The sequence below is a fragment of the Myxocyprinus asiaticus genome, chromosome 6, assembly GCF_019703515.2.
Source record: "Myxocyprinus asiaticus isolate MX2 ecotype Aquarium Trade chromosome 6, UBuf_Myxa_2, whole genome shotgun sequence".
In the NCBI taxonomy this organism is placed as follows: Eukaryota; Metazoa; Chordata; class Actinopteri; order Cypriniformes; family Catostomidae; genus Myxocyprinus; species Myxocyprinus asiaticus.
This window is the reverse complement of record NC_059349.1, coordinates 12,587,002-12,604,778: the sequence shown is the minus strand read 5'-3', so window position 1 is coordinate 12,604,778 and position 17,777 is coordinate 12,587,002. Positions and strand designations below refer to the sequence as shown.

The window sequence follows — 17,777 nt, the reverse complement described above, 5'->3', positions numbered from 1 at the left end:
GACCTCTCTCCTGAACAAGGGGTTTCCATCCTCAGAGCTGCCGCTCACTGGATGTTTTTTTTTGGCACGATTCGGAGTAAATTCTAGAGATTGTTGTGCGTGAAAATCTCAGGAGATCAGCAGTCACAGAAATACTCAAACCAGCCCATCTGGCACCAACAATCATGCCACGGTCCAAATCACTGAAATCAAATTTTTTTCCCCATTCTGATGGTTGATGTGAACATTAACTGAAGCTCCTGACCCGTATCTGCATACTTTTATGTATTGACTGCTGCCACATGATTGGCTGATTAGATAATCACATGAATAAGTAGGTGTACAGGTGTTCAGGTACAGGTGTTACTACAGGTGTAGTACACAAGTCATATGGACAACTTTTATGGAAATTTTTATGGTGTTTTTGTACTTTTTGGAGCTTGATTGGTCTTCTTGGTCAGCATTTGTTGGTGTCTTATGTGCCATATAAATAAATGTATGGGAAAGAGCTGCATGAAGTTTATTAAAAAGTTCTCATTTTGTGTTTCACTGGGGAAAAAACAGCACACAGGTGAGTAAACAATGACAGAAAATTCATTTTTGTGTCAATCGTTCCTTTAAAGCAGTAGGGAGTCAGAAATTGAGACTACCAGCTATGAGCAAGAGATAATGTTGCCATCCATTTGAAATCCAAATGTTTTGGGTACCACAGAATAATGCAATGAGCAAAATACCTGGATATATAAAGAATTAAAGGAGCTACAGTATTGCCCTATTCAATGAGCCATTGCTGTATTGCCTCAATGGTGAAACTACTTGATATCCCTAAAGAAGTCATAATATCAAATAACCCTGACGCTCTGTTGGCTGTCACGCGTTTTCATTATCTTTGTTTTAAGTAGATGACCTTGAATGGCATCCCATAAAGGAATAATATACTGACTCGGTGCCTTTGTAAGGTAAATTACCCATGCTGAATGCATAGCAAAGGTTGCATTTTCTGGATGCGTCTGATCGCGCATGTAACGCTATGATGAGTCACGGCTGAACAGAACTCGCTCTCTTACAGCTGTTTTACTCACTTCCTTATTTCTTCTTTCCGTAAACATCCTGACTCAAGCAACAGCATGGCGCGCCAAGCCATTTATAAACACACACGCGTAGACTACATTTCGACCAAATCAACCTTCTCTCAAAACGCCTATGTAATGTTTGTTTTCGATCGCAAAGCAAACTAGGCCTGTTCAACCAAACCTTCAAGACATGCGTTCATGTTTGCGACACGCGTTCGCTGGGCGGGGAAGGGTGCGCACCTCATGTTTTGACAGCTCTGAATGACTCTAGCAGAACTAATTTCATACTTTAAATGATACTTTCACACTTTGTACAATTGTAGTTTTTCAGTGAAAAATATTGGCTTAATAGGTTGCAATAACTGGTGCGATGTAACATTGAAACATTCCAAACAAATGTAACGTTTGAAAAATGTAACATAGAAAGTTGCATTAATATAATAACTCGGATATACTGAAAGTACATGGTTGTACTACAAAGACAGTAAATGCATGAAAAGCGTTCCAGGCCGCCTACGCAACATTCAGCCTCACTTGTCAAAATCCGTGTACGTAGTAAAGTTACCAAATATACAACCAAAAGCAACTCACTGGCATGTTTAGTCGAAGAGATCTCTTTTTCTTTGAGGATTTCTTTGTGCAGTCCTTTTTCTTGGAGTCCATCACTGTGCTCCCCATTTTTATTTGTATTTTTTCTGCCGAAAAAACTTATTCTTTATAGAAAATATACCCGCTCAACTCTCAAAATTATTCTCTCCTCTTCACTGACGAGTCACAGAAATCTGCAGAAGCGCGGCTGCTTTAAACGGAGCACATCCCGAGGTTCCAGTTCCTTATCAGACTCACATGCGTCGAGGAGAACATCCGCATTCAAACTCGACGAAGTCTGTGCTTTAATTCCCGCACTGGCCACCGTCTTCATCAGGCTAATGAAGCTATACGTCCGAAAACTGATGAAGTCCCATTGCGAAGTCGTGTCGTAGCAAACTGATACCGAGTTGTGTTTATCTCGGAGTAAATCTTGTTTAGCAGGAAGTTTGAAACCTGCACTAGGCACATGCGAATTTAATGCCAGCTGTGGGCAGTTCAGCTCCACTTAAAATCTCACTAGCAAGCCATTCCATCCTGGGATGTCAGTAATAAAGTCAGTAAAATAATGTAATAAATGCAACCAAACGCTCCAGTTCCTTAGTTTATTGTGCAAAGCGCGTTTTTCTTGGATTCGAACATGAAATACTGTAACTAAAATCTAAATAATTTTGTTCCTGATGTGCGGATGATAAACAAGCCTGTTAGAGTTTGATTATAGCATTAACGCCAACAGAGGGGTTAAAAGCCTATCCTAGAGGGCGCTGCTGGACTGCACAGTAATTATGCTTTAATTTTGGACAAATGAAAATTAGGAGAGGTTTTTTCAGCCAGGGGCAGATGTCAGTGGGATCAAGGTGAATTCGAGTACCTCACAAGTACTGGAGAATAAAAGTGATTCTGATTCTGACACTGTGTGGTGCTAAAAGCAAGTTAAATGTTCTCCCAAATTAGGTTTTTAGCTCTATTGAGTTTTACATCAACAAAACGTACCTTCCTAAAACTTAAACCTAACCGATATTTTCATAAGGCAAATATGAAATAAAAAAACAAACCCTATTTTGTTATTCATGAAAAGCGCCATTTTGTGGTGCCTCTATGACACTTTCGGCTCACTTCACGTGTCGACTCACTTGCTTCATACCCCGGTCGTTTGTAAGGCTGTCAAATTAAAATGTGAAATTCGAATATTCTACGAATTTAAGCTAAGAATGCACATTTTTCATGTGTGCCAAGCACTGATGACGACTTCCACTCTTGGGCTAAAACAGACACAGTACAACCAATAAAACAGAACACGGGTGTCTCGAGACACATTTTAAAGGTTGAATTTACTTTTTAATTGGTACAGTGAATTTTTTTTACATAGCAAAAACAGACATGTTCGACCACCAGAGGTGGAGGTCTTTGGCTGTTGTGTTTCGCTGCATAAGCATACATACAAAACACTGTGGTACTGCTGGTATTATGAAGCGAGAGTCCGTGATTGTGCTATGGCAACGGTACAGGCTACTGTGCAACACTAAGTGCATTTTCAGACCTGTAGACTGTTTTGTTCCGAAACAGGGACTTAATTATTACAATGTTGCATTTTCTACTTGTTTCGGTTCGCTTTCACAAGGCCACATTTCAAAACGAACCAAAACTATGTCAATAAAAGTCACATGTGAGCAAGCTGTCCCCTTATTGGTCACTATGTTTGTTCGCTGTTCCAGGATTAAGCTCATCCATTGATATAACGGTTAAAATTATATGCCTGTAAAAAATGTGTCAACCATTACATATTTTAGAGAATTTTCAAGCGTTGCCAGTTAGAGGTTGTGCTCCAAATACAAATTATCCATCACTCGGATGGATATGAGTTATAAAGTTTCCGTCATGATTATTTTTATCCATCACTAGTTGCTTTTACATTATTTGCCCATTGAAACGTGCCTGTTCTCACAGATCTCTCTCTCTCCCTCTCTCGCACATACACACACAAACAGCAGCATAAAAATATTTTTTATTTGTCAAAAAGTTGCTAACGCCGTCCTACCCGTGTTCTACCGCTATCAAAAAGAGAGAAACGATCGTACTAAAATTACCTCAGGAATTATAAAACAGCTCCTATTTTAAACGTGCAGTTATATCTAATATAGTTGACAATAGGCTATATCCATGTTTTGATGATGAATTACAGAGAAGTGTGGATCTACAGATGTCTTCTCCAAAGATCCCTCAGTTATGTTCATGGTTTTTATAGGGATATTGTTTGGTTCATTGGCCGTTGGGTCAGTTTACATTCTCACCACAAGCGAACCGCTCCAGAGTTCGTTTGGACCGATTGTTTTAGCGCGGATCCGAGTGCGATTGCCGTGTTAATATATGCCTAAACAAACCGAACCAAGGGAGAAAACATGCCAGGTTCTGAAACAAACGCTTCAAGTCAACATAGAACCATCTATTGTAGCGTTTCTTTTCTTGTTTTACTTAGTATTTGAGAATATGAACTGGCTAAATCTTTTGCCATTATCATTTTACACACATTTGTTAAGAGTGTTCTTTGCGATAATCAATCACTACAATGGTGCTGATAGGTTCATATTGATTTGTTGTGCCCCCTTGTGGATGTTGGAGACAAAGTTGATTAAAAAAAAATCAGATGTCTTGTAGATTTTTCTGAAATTATGTCTTTAAAATTCAAATTTAGTTTCTAAACTCTGTTGACAGTCCTAGTCCTTTACATGGTAAGTGTAATGCTCTTTCAGTTGAGCTTCTGCTTAATTTGACCGCAGTTGAACAACCATGTAAATGTACACTGCCTGGCCAAAAACCAAAAAACAAAAAAAGTTGCATACACTAATATTTAATTGGACCGCCTTTAGCTTTGATTACAGTGCACATTCATCATGGCATTGTTTGGACAATCTTATGCAATGTCATAATTATTTCCATCTAGAGTTGCATTCATTTTTGGCCAAGATCTTGTTTTGATGATGGGAGAGTCAAACCACTCCGTAAAGTCTTCTCCAGCACATCCCAAAGACTTTCAATGGGGTTAAGGTCAGGATTCTGTGGTGGCCAATTGATTCCTCATGCCTGAACCACTCTTTCTCAATTTGAGCCAGAGGAATCATGGCATTGTCGTCCTTGAAAATGCAAGTGCCATCAGGGAAGAAAAAATCCATTGATGGGATAACCTGGTCATTCAGTACATTCAGGTAGTCAGCTGACTTCATTTTATTGCCACATAACATTGCTGAGCCTAGACCTGACCAATTGAAGCAACCCCAGATCATAACACTGCCTCCAGAGGCTTGTACAGTGGGCACTATGCATGACGGGTGCATCGCTTCATGCGCTTCCCTTCTTACCCTGACGCGCCCATCGCTTTTGAATAGGGTAAATCTGGACTCATCAGACCACATGACCTTTTTCCATTACTCCACAGTCCAAAGTGTGACAGGTGAAAGTGAGACTATTTAATCAGAATCCATTTTGTGATGAGAAATCAAATAAATTTAGGAGAGAAATCACAATTGTACCCCACTGAATCTTTGAATTGCTGTTACCAATAATAACAATAAAACATTTTGTAGATGATATTCTAGTCAGTAATGAGGAAGTGAATATCAATGGCTCTAGAGAAGTGAGTAATGAGCTGCTGCAAAACACTTAGATCAAATTTCAAAGGGTGACATTATTTAAACTTTTAAACCATTCACTATTATAAGAAAATTAACAAGTTAACACTTTACACACTTACAGTACAGCGAATGAAACCATAGCAGCACAAACAAATTCTAAGACTTGCTGGTTTCATGCGTATCATGTGTAGTCCCTTCAGTATCCGTATGCAGCTGTTTGATAATTCACTGCAGTTTGTGTTTAATCATTTATCATATTGATTCATTGGCAGCAGCAGGTCGTATATAATCATTCTCTTCCCTTCAGTATCTGTACTTGCTGCTGTCTGATGCTTTAATCTTTGTGTTTAATATCAGCAGCAGGTGTGATATAATCCAGTGATGTTTGTTAGTTTTAGGCAGTAAAGCAGAAAAAAGTCAGTGGTGACTCTTGTTGTTACAGCCACGGCCAAAATGCAAAGGGGAGTCAACGCAAAGGCTCGCAAAATAAAAGGGGTTTTTATATTATTTGTTACAAAACAGAGGTCAAACCCAAGGAGCAGGGAGGGGAAAAAACAAGCCCAAATGAAAACAGGAAAAACAAACGGCTTGCATCCTCCTTTGTCTGCGCATGACAGTGGACTTGGTCACACTCTGACTCCCCCTGTTCTCACCCGTTCTTCTCCTTTTGTAGCCGAGACAGGTACACAGGTGAGACATATCTGTTTATTAGTCACAAACACAAGGGAAAAAAAGGAAAATGCGTGCAGGCAACTAGAGGGCAGCACAACCATTACAATATAGGAGCACATCTGGCATGTCTCCGTCCAGCGAAACGCTGTTTTGGGGCTCAGAAGGTCAGTGAGAGGAAAGATCACTATCGCAAAATTCGTACAAAGAGTACGGTAATAACCTACCATTCCTAAGAAGCGGTGTAATTGTTTACGATCTGTAGGAAATGGAAATTAACAGATTGTTTCAACTTTTGCAGCGATAGGACGAAACTGTCCTCTCCTTACGATTTTTCCCAAATAAACCAATTTTGCCTTGCCGAATTTATATTTGGCTAGGTTAACAGTGAGTTTAGCATCAGCTAAGCACCGAAATACTTCATAAAGCAAAGATAAATGCTCTGACCATGAGGAACTGTACAACACTATGCTTCACATCCAAAAACTCCAGCTAGAATGGTGTTCACAAGACCCTGAAAAGTACTAGGTGCATTTTTCATTCCAAAAGCAAATACGCTGTAATGCAGAAAAGCGTCACGGGTCACAAAGGCTAAAATCTTTTGGCCCAAGCAGTCAGTGGAACCTGCCAGAATCCCTTCAATAAGCCGAGTTTGGAAACAAACATTGCAGAGCCCACCCTGTCGACACAGTCATCCATTCACAGTAAAGAATAACAGTCAGTTTTTGTAACTGCATTTACTTGATAATCCGAACAGAAACAGTGCGTACCATCTGGTTTACCAACCAGCAGACATGGTGAACTCCATGGACTGGAGCTGGGCTCAGCAATGTTGTTATCTATCATTTATTTGTTCTTGGTGAGTGTGGTCTTTAGGATATGTCCTGGTCGAGGCCTTCTAGCTGGCCTTGAGTGACGCAATCATGCTTCAAGTGATGTAATTTGAAAGCGAAGAGTGCGAGATCTTGCTGACGAGTCGGCTGTCATCACTGCCGCTATCGCCATTAAGAAAGAGATCCTTATGGATTTAAAAACACGAGATGTTCTGCATGACCGTGTGATTGCTTAATTTAACAAGAAAGGAGGACTGATTTTCACTTCACGTAAATTGGTAAGTGCTTTTTGCATTGTTGTAGCAACATCAGGAGTTTTCTAAGTGTAAATTAGGCTGCTTGAGCATTCAGTGTCGGATCAAGTTTTGAAAAGTAGTGCTGAGTTCCATTCAACTCGGAAAGTCGGATTTTACAACTTCCTACTATGGAATGCATCTTGAATTCAGAATTACATCTTGTAGGCTCGTGCAGAAATTCTCAACTACAATTTCACCGAGATGCAGGAGCATGATGTCACACAAACATGTCGACACTCAGAGAGATATACAAAGTGATGAACATTTACTTTATTAAGTAATATCGATAAATGAGTTCGTTTCCACATTATATGATATTAAAGCTTGTTTAACAAACGCCTGCAGAAACAGGTGTATAAAACATTATAATCTCTTTTGATAATCGTACACCTGAAGCACAAATGCTAGCGCTGCAGCATTGTTTATCAGTTGGGTTTCTAGGAGACATCTCTAATGAGAGTCAAACCTCTGCTAAGCTAAAGGAAGAATTGAGGTTCCGAATATCGGGGAATGGAATGCATTTATGGTCGGAGATATCAAGTAGGAATATCCCACATCCAACTTGAATGGAACGCAGCATAACCGTGTTCCCTGACAAAGTGAAATTTATTGCAAGCAACATTTAAATCGCAAATATTATTAGAGAGATTTTTCCAGGTATTATAGACCTCCTTGGTAGATTCATATGAAAAATTAATATTTTTGAATGTCTGTTCGAGAGACGTTCATTTCACAAAACAGTCATGCTGCAGTTAAAATAAGGCTTGCCTGAGCATTCGGTATCGTTTCAAGTTCTGGCTTCATGCGTGGACGTGTTTTTAAAAGGTCAATTGGTATTACTAGTTAGCTGCGACATAATGTATGATGCCCAAAGGCACAGGGTGTCTTATTCATTGTGAAACTGTGTTTTCTTAATGGCATGAATCACACTGAAGGCCTAGACTTTAAATGCACGGCCCACCACTGGTCGTACTCAATAACTGACCTCTGTCCAGGAATATCGCTGAACAAAGACGGAAACAGTTTCACAAATTTTAACACCTCTGCTTTATCAGTAGAAACTAAATGAGGTACACTGGTTGCCAATAGTTTGGAATAATGTACTGATTTTGTTCTTATGGAAAGAAATTGGTACTTTTATTCACCAAAGTGGCATTCATCTAATCACAATGTGTAGTCAGGACATTAATAACGTGAAAAACCACTATTACAATTTAAAAAAAAAAAAAAAAAAATCAAAAAAAATCCTCCACGTGCAACAATGATCCTTGGCATTCTAGCTGTCAGTTTGTCCAGATACTCAGGTGACATTTCACCCCACACTATCTGATCCCACAAAAGCTCAATGGGGTTAAGATCCATAACACTCTTTTCCATTTATCTGTTGTCCAATGTCTGTGTTTCTTTGCCCACTCTAACCTTTTCTTTTTGTTTTTCTGTTTCAAAAGTGACTTTTTCTTTGCAATTCTTCCATAAGGCCTGCACCCCTGAGTCTTCTCTTTACTGTTGTACATGAAACTGGTGTTGAGCGGGTAGAATTCAATGAAGCTGTCTGCTGAGGACATGTGAGGCATCTATTTTTCAAACTAGAGACTCTGATGTACTTACTCCTCTTGTTTAGTTGTACATCTGGCCTTCCACATCTTTTTCTGTCCTTGTTAGAGCCAGTTGTCCTTTGTCTTTGAAGACTGTAGTGTATACCTCTGTGTGAAATTGGGAAATTTCAAGCATTATATAGCCTTCATTCCTCAAAACAATGATTGACTGACATGTTTCTAGAGAAGTTTCTTTTTTGTTGCCATTTTTGACTTTAAGACATGCCAGTCTATTACATACTGTGGCAACTCAAAAACAAACACAAAGACAATGTTAAGCTTCATTTAATGAACCAAATAGCTTTCAGCTGTGTTTGATATAATGGCAAGTGATTTTCTAGTAACAAATTAGCAATTTATCTTGATTACTCAAGGATAAGGTGTTGGAATGATGGCTGCTGAAAATGGAGCCTTTATAGTTCATATAAAATCTTAAATATCATGCAAAAACCTTCTAAATATCATACAATAAGTTTCATGCATTTTAATTGTGTTTTAAGTGTCCAAATATATTTGGAGCCACTGTATATTCCCTCTAACTCTCTTGCACACATGATGATACAAATATAAAAAACAAATATAGAATTTTATTATTTTTAATGTTTGTGATATTTATGTGTTCTGCAGGCTGTTTAACTGTTGTATTGGAGAGAAAGGTTGTGCTGCTCTAGCTTCAGCTCTGAGATCAAACCCCTCACACCTGAAAGAACTCGATCTGAATTATAATCATCCAGTAAATTCAGGAGTGACGCAGCTCTCTGATCTACTGAAGGATACACACTGTTAACTACAGAAACTACAGTGAGTTATCTGATTTTCTTATAATTCTGTTTTGAAATCACATTAAAGTGACTGTCATTTATAAAACTTAAAAGTCATTAGACCAGATATCTGTCGATAATGACTGTGATGAGTGTATACTAATATCTGATCTTTCTCTCCACTGTTTAACAGTATCTAAATTTGCCTGTAATAATCATCTACAACAGCTACAAATGACAATCCAAACAACTTCCTTTAGTCAGTAACAAGAGCTGTTTACTGTCCTCTACTGGACGAACATCAGCACTGTCCCGTCTGTCAGAGTCGCAAACATTTATAGAAATGTCTGCATCAATGCACAAGCACAAAAGTGAAATAGAGTTGCATTGTATGATTTTGTGCTGTGCTCTCTTTTACTGTGACAGTCATATGATGTTAGTGGAGCTGATTGTATTAAAATTAATTTCTGTTGGCATTTAATTTAAGTACAGCAAGGGTTTGTTCATTTTGTTTACTATAAAATGTAAGTATATTTGGTGTGGCCATGTAAATTGTACTATGCACAGCACACAATCTACGTACTTCCGTAAAATGTTCTGTCATATTTAGACTAAGCAGAGTTTCAGTCAGTAGTAGCAAACATCCCTTGGGTATGTGTAAGATAATGGTTTGATTACAACAAATGTGATTGTATTAATATTATTACGTCACCAAACGGGAACAGCAAAAATAATGATCTATCAAATTTGTTTCCTAAACACACCCTCTTTCTTCCACTGGTTGATCAAACAGACATTCCTGCTTCAAACTCATGAAACTGATGGAGCTAATGTAACTACAGTATGTCAGGCTGGTCGAGATGATAAAAAAAAAAAAAAAAAAAAAAAAAACAGAGCAATGATTTGATTGTGCCACAGTTTTCACATTTTTCAGGGAATCAGTGAGCGAATGGCTTCTAGATGTTGTCGCACATTAAGCAGGGATAAGAGGAAGTATTTAACACTGAAAACATGAAAAAACACTTTACCTTTAAACTGTAATGATTGCATGAGAATTGTGACATTCATTGCCATCATTGACACCTGTTCCTCAGCAACTACAGTGCTGTGTGCCAGATGGATAAAAATGTAGGCCTATATGTAGTTGAGTGAAGTATAGAGAGACACAATTCAGTACATCATTAATTTCAATACATAAGGTGTAGGAAAAAGAACACTTATAACCTATGCCAGATGCATGGTGCTGTTTCTAACAGCATATTCACAGGCCCACTCAATAAAAATGGAAAAGAGTAAAACTGTAGCCATTTACTCCTTGGGCAGAAGTGCATGTTTCAAAAGCCCTTTTTCCTCATTACTTTGTTTGAGACTTGTGTACGGCAGTTTCTCTTGTCGATCTACTGCATTTACAGTTGGAGTATAGAAATACTTTTATGCTCAGTACTTTGCTGAAGCACCTTTGGCACCAATTACAGCTTCAAGTCTTTTTGAGTATGATGCTACAAGCCTGGCACACCTATTTTTGGGCAGTTTCTCCCATTCTTCTTTGCAGGATCTCTCAAGCTCCATCAGGTTGGATGGGGAGCATCGGTGCACAGCCATTTTCAGATCTCTCCAGAGATGTTCAATCAGGTTCAAGTCTGGGCTCTGGCTGGGCCACTCAAGGACATTCACGGAGTTGTCCCGGAGCCACTCCTTTGTTATCTTGGCTGTGTGCTTAGCGTCATTGTCCTGTTGGAAGATGAACCTTCGCCCCAGTCTGAGGTCCAGAGTGCTCTGGAGCAGGTTTTCATCAAGGATGTCTCTGTACATTGCTGCATTCAACTTTCCCTCGATCCTGACTAGTCTCCCAGTTCCTGCAGCTGAAAAACATCCCCACAGCATGATGCTGCCACCACCATGCTTCACTGTAGGAATGGTATTGGCCAGGTGATGAGCGGTGCCTTGTTTCCTCCAGACATGACGCTTGGCATTCAGGCCAAAGAGTTCAATCTTTGTTTCTCATGGTCTGAGAGTCCTTCAGGTGCCTTTTGGCAAACTCCAGGCGGGCTGTCATGTGCCTTTTACTGAGGAGTGGCTTCCGTCTGGCCACTCTACCATACAGGCCTGATTGGTGGAGTGCTGCAGAGATGGTTGTTCTTCTGGAAGGTTCTCCTCTCTCCACAGAGAAACGCTGGAGCTCTGTCAGAGTGACCATCGGGTTCTTGGTCACCTCCCTGACTAAGGCCCTTCTCCCCCGATTGCTCAGTTTGGCCGGGCGGCCAGCTCTAGGAAGAGTCCTGGTGGTTCCAAACTTCTTCCATTTACGGATGATGGAGGCTACTGTGCTCATTGGGACCTTCAATGCTGCAGAAATTTTTCTGTACCCTTCCCCAGATCTAAGCCTCGATACAATCCTGTCTCGGAGGTCTACAGACAATTCCTTGGACTTCATGGCTTGGTTTGTGTTCTGACATGCACTGTTAATTGTGGGACCTTATATAGACAGGTGTGTGCCTTTCCAAATCATGTCCAATCAACTGAATTTACCACAGGTGGACTCCAATCAAGTTGTAGAAACATCTCAAGGATGACCAGTGGAAACAGGATGCACCTGACCTCAATTTTGAGTGTCATGGCAAAGGCTGTGAATACTTATGTACATGTGATTTTTTCGTTTTTTATTTTTAATAAATTTGCAAAGATTTCAAACAAACTTCTTTCACGTTGTCATTATGGGGTATTGTTTGTACAATTTTGAGGAAAATAATGAATTTAATCCATTTTGGGAAAAGGCTGTAACATAACAAAATGTGGAAAAAGTGAAGCGCTGTGAATACTTTCCGAATGCACTGTAGACGCCTCACATATCCTCAGCAGACAGCTTCATTGAATTCTACCCGCTCAACACCAGTTTCATGTACAACAGTAAAGAGAAGACTCAGGGGTGCAGGCCTTATGGGAAGAATTGCAAAGAAAAAGCCACTTTTGAAACAGAAAAACAAAAAGAAATGTTTAGAATGGGCAAAGAAACACAGACATTGGGCAACAGATAATTGGAAAAGAGTGTTATGGATCTTAACCCCATTGAGCTTTTGTGGGATCAGCTAGACTGTAAGGTGCAGGAGAAGTGCAAGACAAGACAGCCGCATCTATGGCAAGTGCTACAGGAAGTGTGGGGTGAAATGTCACCTGAGTATCTGGACAAACTGACATCTAGAATGCCAAAGATCTGCAAAGCTGTAATTGCCGCACATGGAGGATTTTTTGATAAGAACTCTTTGAAGTAGTTTAAGAAGTTGTTAACATTTGTTTCAAATTGTAATAGTAATTTTTCACGTTATTAATGTCCTGACTATACATTGTGATCAGTTGATTGCCACTTTGGTGAATAAAAGTACCAATTTCTTTCCATAAGAGCAAAATCTGTACATTATTCAAAACTATTGGTCGCCAGTGTATGTACTCATGCGTCAGATGGATGCTTTTGAAATGTCTCACTTTGGTTGTGCCACGTATCACAAATTTTCAGCATCTCTAGTCGTGAGCGCTGTTTTTAGGACATTGTGTATAATGAAATGTAGTTTGAAACATTGAAAAACGCATCTTGAGAGCCCTGCATTCTGTTGTGCTCTGTCCAGCTGTCTTTAAGACCTGGGTATACTTTGTTTTTCTGCCCATGCGTGTGACGCATACGCACTACAACTGCTTTGTGATACTCTTTTAGTTCAGTCAACGACAGGCGCATGCATAGACAGTGCACACAGACGAGGAATGTCTGCATGTCGAAAAAATCTGGGTTGCGCGTGGACATTCCACGCAGACTGTGCTGATGACGGAATTTCTGTCACGCATACTGTGCGCAAAGTATATTTTGTCCTTTAGGCGCAAGAGCATATCATCAGTGGAGGGATGTGCAGCCTGCTCTCATTGGTTTGTCGAGGCACATTACCTTTATAGCTGGAGCTTATCGCCCCCTACTGCCACAGATTCGCAAAAACCTCATGGTGTTACATAAAACTTGAATTGCTCTGATGGTAGGAACATTCCTTATTATGGAATGTATGTATGGGTCAGGGGCATGATTAATTGTATTAATTTTTTTAATGTGTTATTTTTCATACAATTAATCACCCTAAATTAACACATTAAATCGACAGATTTATATATTACTCTTTGTTTTCAGGGTTATATATCTACATTTCTGGTACTTACTGCACCTGGGTGGACCAACACAACACAGTTACCAATATCTCACCATGAAAGGCAATTTGACCGTTCACACACATCCGCAATCACGATTCTTAAACACTATTCTTGCATGCGCGCAACAAATGCATGAGTGCTGGAAAGCAGCTGCCAACAAGACGCGTGAGTGCTGAATTGAGTCGGTATTTGGTATTATCGATACTATAGAAAGATCGGAATCAAAAATTATATATATATTTTTTTAATATTAAAATATATTTATATTTTAGTATCAACTTGATACGGAAGCGCAGGTACATTTGACATCACTACAAGATGATAAAATATTTGGGGCTTTAATGGAAAAAAAAAAAGCTTCAATTTGTCACACCACTCAAACTAATGGCTTGTTCAAGTAGTGATTTAGAGAGCAATATAAAAACAGTTAGACCTGTCACCTGTCAGCTAGAGTCAGCTGTTGTACTTTAGAGTGTTTTTTAATGGAAGATTAGTTTGCTGAATGGTGTGAAAACTCTTGAAAACTTTAAAATAGGCCTACAGAAAAAGGAAATGTCTACTGATTTTAGGAAAACATCAAAAAAATTCATCTTGCACCACCATTAAGGAAAGACTATAGAATCAGTGGAAGAGTATAAATATCTGGGAAGTTAACATGAAGTAGCCATGTTGGGCACATTGCCAAAAAAAGGACAGCAGAGGCTATACTTTCTCAGAAGATTGAGCACTTTTAATGTTGACAATAAACTCTATTCTATAAGTCTTTGTAGAAAGTGTTCTAACTTTCTGCATTATCTGTTGGTTTGGTAATCCAAATGTAACATAAGGATTACCATCACTGCCCATAAAATATAGGGGGAAAAGCTCTAGGTACTGAAAATATTTATAAAACTAGAGCAACGAACAAAGCAACTAAATTCTTAGGTGATCCTAAGCACCCATCCTGGGAAGAATTTGTACTACTTCCTTTGGGTAGAAGGTATATGATTTCAACAGCCAAAACAAATATAATGAAGCAGTCTTTTATTCCATCTGTAATTTCACTACTAAATAATGTAAGGTAGATTTTAACTTATGGACATTCTTTTAATGGAACAATTTACATATATCTATTTTTTAATTTTATTTAATTTTTTATTTATGACAGTGTAAATTCTTTATTATCAAATTTATTACTTTTCTTAAATGTACACTGCATTGTGGTTGCATTGTTTGTCAAATGTTGTGTGAGTGTATGTACTGCTAAGGGTACAATGCAAAACCAGTTTCCCTATGGGGATAAATAAAGTTTCTATTCTATTATAATTAGCTATATTATAAACCAGTGTTTTTTCCATAGCTTTTCATTTTCCTGCATTTTCATCAATTTTTCCTCAAAATTTATTTTATTTTTACCAGTAGGTGGCGCCCTTTTGTTAATGATTTCATATTGACATTCAGTGAAGCTTTATCCTATATCCTCAGAGTGATTAATTCTTTGATTAAAAACAAAAATCTTATGTTTTGATAGTATTATGTTGTATTATTATTCCATAGTAAAATAATAAGTAGCTGGTTAATTCATACAAATCATTAGTTCTTGTATCATACTGTCTGCATTATTATTTGCAGAGATATCATGTTCAAGTTACATATGTGGAACTGTCTTTATTGTCTGCACTTTCTGTCCTATAACCATTACATAACTCAGTTTTTTCGAAGTTCTGTTATTGATTTGATGTGTTTTTAGATACTTCACTTTGTTTTAGTTTAAGCTAACTGTCATGGACCTCACTTTCTCCTCATATATATTTTTTAATACAAAGTGTAATTTGTTGGCGAAGGTCAGACAGACAGAAAAGCAGTCTCAAACCAAACACTTCCATCATAATCTATAGCTGGCATGAGGTACGTTTGCTCTAAAGTCATTTTTGGTTTTCATCTAACATGATTTCTAGCATAGTGGCCAAACAGTTTAATCTTTGTCTCATCTGTCTATAGTTCCAGTTCAGTGGGACAACCTGGTGTGAACAGATTGCCTGGGCCTAAAATTTACATAAATCGGTAGACTATGATTTGGACAATGGAGCAAATGACTAAAATTGCTTGGCTGTTAAACCCTTCCTAAACTCAAGAACTCATGGACATAAGACCTTTTATCTGAGGGCCTCAGAGAGTTTTTTATTTTATTTTGGCATGATGATGTAGCCACAGAGCTCAGTTTCTATGAACAAACCAGATCACAGCATTCTGTTGTTGTTGTAGCAACCCACAACGAACTAGCATCATGGCAGCCTTCTGGACGGACAAGCACCACTTTTCAGAAAATGTAAACAATCTAGTTAATATTAAAAATTAGATACATTTTAAATTGATCTTTGTAATAGGGTATACATACAATGAAAAAAAAAAAAAAAAAACTACAGCAAATCTTGCATTTAGCTTGTTGTAAGGGGTTAGTTGCTGTAGATGTACAGTATGACTAGCCCATCTTGTGCAAAGGACTTGCAAATGGGTTCAGATCACGGTGAGCCAGCATAATAAATGAATCAGGGTTACCATGGAAATAAACCACATACTCCTGCCTTTCTTGACATGGACCCTGCTGCTACAGTTCAAAAACATTGTGTGCGCCCCCCCAACACAAGCCCCCCACCCACATGCTGCCTGAGGGCACAGGGTGTGGCATAGTGGTTAGTAGCCACATTGAAGGATGTCTTTATCACTGGGTCCCAGGAATCTGACAGGGGTCTTTGAGCATTATATACACTGATCAGCCACAACACAAAACACCACTGAAAGGTGAAGTGAATACATTGATTATATCGTTACATTGGCACCTGTCAAGGGGTGGGATATATTAGGCAGCAAGTGAACAGTCAGTTCTTGAATTTCATGTGTTGAAAGCAGGAAAAATGGGCAAGCGTAAGGATTTGAGCGATTTTGACAAGGGCCAAATTGTGATGGCTAGATGACTGGGTCAGAGCATCTCCAAAACGGCAGGTCTTGTGGAGTGTTCCCGGTATGCAGTGGTTAGTACCTACCAAAAGTGGTACAAGGAAGGACAACTGGGTCATGGGTGCCCAAGGCTCATTGATGCGCATGGGGAGTGAAGGCTAGCCTGTCTGATCCGATCCCACAGAAGAGCTACTGTAGCACAAATTGCTGAAAACGTAATGCTGGCCATGATAGAAAGGTGTCGGACCACACAGTGCATCACAGCTTGCTGTGTATGGGGCAGCGTAGTTGCAGACCAGTCAGAGTGCCCATGCTGACCCCTGTCCACCACTGAAAGCACCTACATTGGGCACGTGAGCATCAGAACTGGACCATGGAGCAATGGAATAAGGTGGCCTGGTCTGATGAATCAAGTTTTCTTTTAGATCATGTGGATGGCCGGGTGCATGTGCATCATTTACCTGTGGAAGTGATGGCCGCAGGATGCACCATGGAAAGAAGGCAGGCCGGCGGAGGCAGTGTGATGCTCTGGGCAATGTTTGGCTGGGAAACCTTAGGTCCTGGCATTCATGTGGATGTTACCATCTACCTAAATGTACCAACTTCCTAAAGATTGCTGCAGACCACGTACACCCCTTCATGGCAACGGTATTCCCTGATGGCAGTGGCCTCTTTCAGCAGGATAATGCGCCCTGCCACACTGCACACATTGTTCAGGAATGGTTTGTGGAACATGATGAAGAGTTCAAGGTGTTGACTTGCCTCCAAATTCCCTAGATCCGATTGTGCATCTATGGGATGTGCTGGACTGACAAGTTCAATCCATGGAGGCCCCACCTCGCAACTTACAGGACTTGAAAGATCTGCTGCTAATGTCTTGGTGCCAGATACCACAGGACACCTTCAGAGATCTCGTGGAGTCCATGCCTCGACGGGTCAGAGTTGTTTTGGTGCCACGAGGGGGACCTACATGATATAAGGCAGGTGGTTTTAATGTTGTGGCTGATCGGCGTATATAGGGCCTAGCCTATACCAGCGGTCACCAAATAGTGGGCCGCAGTCTAGGTTCAGGCCTCGGCTTGGTTCCATCCAGACCGCGAAACACCTTGACATTTGCTACCCCATCTCACCATTTCTATACTTCAAGTTATCAGCGCAACAAAACAATGGAGCTGTGTACAGCGCAAGTGCTCGGGCACAGATGGCACTGATCTTTCAGCGCTGTATCCTCA

General features: G+C 39.6%; 2 protein-coding genes across 3 annotated transcripts in view; one reads left to right on the top strand and one right to left on the bottom strand.

The window, feature by feature from the left end:
- The window catches only part of prkag2b (protein kinase, AMP-activated, gamma 2 non-catalytic subunit b), a 60,039-nt gene extending 57,713 nt beyond the window's left edge, over window positions 1–2,326 (bottom strand). The window contains exon 1 of one of the 2 annotated variants that reach the window (XR_007897507.1): window positions 1,644–2,326. Coding sequence is in view for 1 of the 2 variants with exons in the window: in XM_051700842.1 (XP_051556802.1) it covers window positions 1,644–1,730 (87 nt within the window). In the remaining variant the exon portion in view is untranslated. The remainder of the gene's footprint in view (window positions 1–1,643) is intronic. The other variant, XM_051700842.1, reaches the window with a different exon arrangement.
- bcl2b (BCL2 apoptosis regulator b) overlaps window positions 1–17,777 on the top strand; it is a 215,793-nt gene that overhangs the window by 182,223 nt on the left and 15,793 nt on the right. The window lies entirely within an intron of this gene.